Genomic DNA, 6,000 nt, shown 5'->3' on the forward strand with positions numbered 1-6,000 from the left:
TGATTACAAAGGAAAGAGGATGTTTCTCAAAATCTTGTACGAGTTTTATGTCAGCCTAAGTCAGCAAAGACTTGCTCAGAGTGTTCTAATTGGTCAGGTAACAAGTGAGCATGTAAGCATAAGACAGGGGCTTATCTTAAATGTGGACTGTACAGCACTGTGTCCTGTATTGCCCACACAACACAGGAAACCCACCCACCCCCACAACCCAGACTTCTGAGAGGAACTAAAATTCTCATCAAAGTAAAACCTGAGGGAATTGTACTTTGAAAGCGGGACATCATTTTTTTACAGCTGTTCTGGGCAATACATTATCAAGCTGTGTGTCATGTACCCACAAACTGTTTACTTTTGTGTTTCAGCATGTGAAACAGTTACGTTTTCTTGACTTATCTCATTTCTTAACCAGATGGCTTTTCTTTTTACTGGTTTTGCTCAATTCTGCACTGAATATCATATCAGCATTCCATGGCACTCAAACAAATTGGTAAAGTTATAAACTAATAAAGTAATGTATTGCTATACATAAGTTTTTTTTAGTCATTCAGATAATAGAACTGTAACTAGCATTAAACTACTAGAGATTTTCTTCTTTTAATCTTTCTGTCAGTTTAAAGATTATAAGCATCATGCTATGCCATATGCATCTACCCATAAAAGTGCTACACCATGTTATGAAAACTCACTGTTACATTTCCTGTATTAAATGGTTTACTCTGTTTACTGCAGCAACTTCCCAAATTATTTCGTCTTTTTATTCTGTCCCTTCTTAAACCTGTGTCTACAAATAGTTTATTTCGGCTTAAGTCTTAGCCTTTCTAATTAAAGGGTAATAATTCAAAATTTCATTCTTACATTGACAAATGTCTAGAGGCGACTTATTAAAAATTTTGAATCAATTTCTTCCTTTAATAAACAGGGCCCTTCCCTGATTCAGTGGTCTGAAATATTTTTTCAAATTATTAAGAAACCAATGTGTAGCACCTTCAAAATGAAGTTTTCTAGCAGTGAAGTTGTGTGGGTTCATAGATTAGCAATATACTCATATTTCAAACTGCAGCATGTTAAAATATGATTTTTTGTCAGCATGCACAGCACCAGCTTTAATTCAGTGGATAATGTGGTTGTACTTAAACATGGGTGAGGATTTAGTCATCAAAATTCACCAAGTATATCTAACATTTACTTGTGTCCTCTCATCCTAGAGACTGGTAAATCCAACAGGATTATACACAGCTGTTAAGATCTGCTGACTGTTTCCATCCACCATCGAACCCGCTATATCCTAACTACAGGGTCATGGGGGTCTGCTGGAGCCAATCCCAGCCAACACAGGGCGCAAGGCAGGAAACAAACCCCAGGCAGGGCGCCAACCCACCGCAGGGCACAGTGACTATTTCCATCAGAGAAATATAATTATGACTGTGGAATGTACATTGTCAGATGGAACATTCATATCACCTGGATTAATATTTCTTGGACCTGTAACTGTCATTTATGTTTCATGCACATCTTGTGATTGTGAATTATGCAAACGTATGTCAGTCTTGTAGTTTGTGTCTTGGTTTGGTTTCAATATAATCACCACGTTTAACTACATAATAAAAGTGTGCTGTTGTTATTGTTGGGAAAGGAGAATGGGGTAGCAGTTATTAAGGCCAGTTACCATAGGAAGTAGTCTGTAGTGAGTGACTGCAGACCTGATCTGACTGATTTTTGCATAGTAGGAGGATCCATACAATTTAATAATTCAATACAGGTTATAAATTGAAGTAAATAACTGTCAATCAGAAATACATGTTTGCACTTGGTGAATTTAGATCTTAATTATAAAATAGCATGTAATGCAGAATTTACTTGGCACTTTATCTGAACCTGGTTCAGTTACAGATGCACAAGTTGTACAGTGATGTAGAATGTACTTCAAGGAAAACTTCAAAACTATACAGCTGCATCATTATACAAAAAAGATTAAGAAATGAGAGGTTAATGCAGTGACCTGTTCCAGTGGTAAATTTAGAAAATTTCAGTAAGCTTTGCATTTTACTAAAGTATTAATAGCAAGTAATCGTGTGACTTTATGAAGAAAAGATTTTAGAAAGCATATACTGTGTATTTGTGTTGTAAGAAAAATGAAAAGACACACACTTCAAAAATAATTGTATCTAGAGACCTGTAACCTTAACATGAGTCATGAGTGCAAAAAATAAAAAGGTGACATGATTTGTCTGGCACTTAAGATTTCTAAAGTGATTTGATCTACCAGCAATGTAATGTGAGAATTTTATTTTTAACTTATTTTTCTTTCCTTCTGTCTTCAGATGCAGCAGCTGTTTTATGAAAACTATGAACCAAACAAAAAGGGTTATATCAGAGATCTTCACAACAGCAAGATCCATAAAGCCATTACTCTTCACCCTAATAAAAATCCACCCTACCAGTACCGGCTTCACAGTTATATGCTGAGCCGCAAGATTGCTGAACTCCGCCACCGTACCATACAGCTGCACCGTGAGATTGTTCAAATGGGCAAGTACAGTGGTACGGAGGTACGAAAAGATGATGTGCAGCTGGGAATCCCGCCCTCTTTCATGCGCTTTCATCCGCACCTACGAGAAGACATTCTCGAGTGGGAGTTCTTGACAGGAAAGTACATATATTCTGCAGTTGATGGACAACCTCCCCGCAGAGGTATGGATTTTTCTCAGAGGATTGCTTTAGATGACATTATCATGCAGGTTATGGAAATGATCAATGCTAATGCCAAAACCAGGGGAAGGGTCATTGACTTTAAGGAGATCCAGTATGGTTATCGAAGAGTTAATCCTGTATTTGGAGCAGAATATGTCCTCGACCTGCTTCTATTATACAAGAAGCACAAGGGTAAGACAATGACCGTGCCAGTAAGAAGACATGCATACTTGCAACAGACATTCAGTAAAATCCAGTTTAAAGAGGAAGACGAGTTAGATGCCAAAGAGCTGGCCACACGAATTAACCAAGACAAAGGATCCTTATCATTTTTGTCCAATTCTCTAAAGATGCTGGTTCCCTTTAAACTTAGCAGTTCAAACATGGATTTTAAGGAACCCAAAGAGAAGACGATCAACATCTTGGTGCCACTTTCAGGTCGCTATGAAATTTTTGTCAGATTCATGGCAAACTTTGAAAAAACCTGCCTCATCCCAAACCAAAATGTCAAGCTGCTTATACTGCTTTTCAGCACAGATAACAATACTGAAAGGATGAAACAAATTGAACTGATGAGAGAATATCACCATAAGTATCCCAAGGCTGACCTAGAGCTACGACCAGTGGCGGGGCCATTTTCCCGAGCTGTAGCTCTTGAAGTTGGTTCTTCTCACTTTTCTAACGATTCTTTGCTTTTTTACTGCGATGTTGATTTGCTGTTTACATCTGATTTCCTGAGGAGATGTCGAGGCAATGCTGTATTAGGCAGCCAAGCTTATTTTCCAATCATTTTTAGTCAGTATGATCCAAAAGTAGTATATCCTGGTAAGGTTCCTAGTGAAAATCATTATGTTTTCACTCCTAAAACTGGACAGTGGAGATACTTTGGATTTGGAATCACCTGTGTTTACAAACAGGACATGATTCGAGCTGGAGGATTTGACGTTTCAATAAAAGGATGGGGCTTAGAAGATGTGGACCTTTACAACAAATTTGTTCAGCTTGGCATAACGCCATTTAGGAGCACTGACATTGGTATTGTACATGTTCACCATCCTGTCTTATGTGACCCTAATCTTGATCCAAAACAGTACAAAATGTGCTTGGGATCAAAAGCATCATCATATGGCTCAACACAGCAGCTGGCTGAACTGTGGCTTGAAAAGAACGATCCAAACTTTCACAAGATTAGCAATAATAGTAGTAGTAATAATAATAATAATAATGGATCATCAAGAACAGCATAAATCAATTTGACGGGACCAGAGCGATCTGTTTTTTAAAATGTGACTTTTTTTTTTAACTACCTAATTTATTTTTTACATTTTGTTTTAAAACAGAACACGGGAGGATATATTTTGAAGTAATTTTTCTAACGATAAAAAGAACACTTTTCAATAGAAATGAATAAATATACTGTATATCTTGTCACTGAGCCTAAACCATGTACAATTCTGATCAAATTTGAAATCGTGGAATGTAGTCCATGAGCAAATAATCACAATGAAATAAATGTCTATGTTTATCTTAATTCATCTGATGGATCCTGTGCATCTGATTTGTCATGTAAAGTGACAAGGAGCTTGTGCTTCAGTCCAGAAGTATTCTGTGAGCATATCTGATGTTATCTTGATGAGAGTCATTTTTTTTTTTCCTTCATGTTGTTTTTTTTTTTTTTTTGGAAGCTTTAGTGTACACATGTGTTAGCACATGGGTGGTTTGTTTAGCATATTTAAATTGGGAGCTGGTTTATCTTGAACTTCAGAAAATGGTATGGGGATTAAAATTTGTAGTCATGTCTAATGTTCTCAGAAAGTGTTAAAAAAAGAAAAAATAAAAATGAAAAATAATTGAACAAAACAAATATGGAATGAAGGCAGTCATATTTTTGTATTAAGCATAGAGTGGCACTGAATAATTTGTCCTTCAAACACTGCATCCTGGACTAGCCTTGGATACTTTATATTTTTTAGGTGTCCGACAATTAAATTTTTGTAAGATGCCATGTTAAATGTGTATAACATTTTCATCTCTTATAAAATAAGATTGTAATTTAAAAAAAATCTCATCTGGCCTTTTTATTTTCTGAAATCCATTTTGGTTGATTAAGTTATCAAGTATTCCTTTATTTTGTTTTGATTTGTTGGATCACTGGTTTCTGTTTCTTTTTGGTATATTAAAATGATAGCCTAACTTTCCTTTTATTGTTTTAGACTACTCTTTTTATTTGGAGAAAATTTGTGTTTAAAAATTATACCCATGGTGGCTTAATCTTTGGGTAATTTTCAAGAATGTTTAACAATAATTAGGTGTTTTTTAATAAAACAACTTTACAAACATAAATGGGAGAACAGTGAAGATGTCAGCTGACCAGATACAATCATTTCAGTTCCTCTTTTAATTGGGATAGTGCACTAATGGCGCTTTTCCACTGCATAGTACGGCACGACACGGTTCAGTTCAGCTCACTTTTGGGGGGTTTTCCACTGGGAACAGTACCTGGTACCTGGTCCTTTTTTTAGTACCACCTCAGCCGAGGTTCCAAGCGCGCCGAACCGTTACCAAAACGTGACGTGTAAACTCTGCTGGTCACTGTTTGGCCGGAGAAAATCGTCATTACTGCGTCACTGAACTTGCGACACGAGACACAACAGACCCGCTAGATTTTTAGCACAGCCAGCGAAGGTTCGGACGCACCATTTTGTTTTAACCAAAAATGGCTGTTTCGTGGTCTATTGAGGAAGTACAGGCGTTCCTCGCGTTGGTAGCCGAGGCGGATCCAGCGAGCTGGATGGGGCGACGCGGAATGAAAAAGTTTTTCAGGAGGTCGCTTGTGGCGCGTTTACGATGATGTCACGGCAGTAGAGGCGGCGCAACTATAACGACACGTGAATAATCCCACCCACTCTAAAGCGGTACTAAACTGCAGTCGAAACGCAAACCGAGCCGAACTGAGCCGAACCAAGGTGAGCTGTACTGAACCGTGCTGTGCCCTACTATGCAGTGGAAAAGCACCATTAATTACAAAGGTACACTGATAACAGTGTTTAGCTCCAGAGTTCTGGATTTCAAACACGGTGTGGTTCAGTCTGCACATTCTACTTCTATGTGGATGGGTTTTCTCCTGTGTTTAAAAGATGTGCATGTAGATTATTTGCTGTCTCTAAATTTGTCTAATATTGAGAGAGTGGGGTTGTGTGAATACTATGGTATGATGCCCAATCAAGAGCTGGCTTCTGTTTTGTGTCTACCAATGGGACATCTCTGGCCCCTTACAACCATGAATTGGAAGTTTCTCAAAATATGTCA

General features: G+C 37.6%; 1 protein-coding gene across 1 annotated transcript in view; it reads left to right on the plus strand.

Annotated features, from left to right (window-relative positions):
* Positions 1 to 4,506, plus strand: part of chsy1 (chondroitin sulfate synthase 1) — a 104,788-nt gene extending 100,282 nt beyond the window's left edge. Inside the window, exon 3 of the mRNA XM_039772699.1 lies at positions 2,322 to 4,506. Within this exon, the coding sequence (XP_039628633.1) occupies positions 2,322 to 3,938 (1,617 nt within the window). The 3' untranslated portion in view covers positions 3,939 to 4,506. The remainder of the gene's footprint in view (positions 1 to 2,321) is intronic.
* Positions 4,507 to 6,000: the final 1,494 nt, after the last annotated feature.

Source organism: Polypterus senegalus, chromosome 12 (assembly GCF_016835505.1).
Source record: "Polypterus senegalus isolate Bchr_013 chromosome 12, ASM1683550v1, whole genome shotgun sequence".
Taxonomy (NCBI): domain Eukaryota; kingdom Metazoa; phylum Chordata; class Cladistia; order Polypteriformes; family Polypteridae; genus Polypterus; species Polypterus senegalus.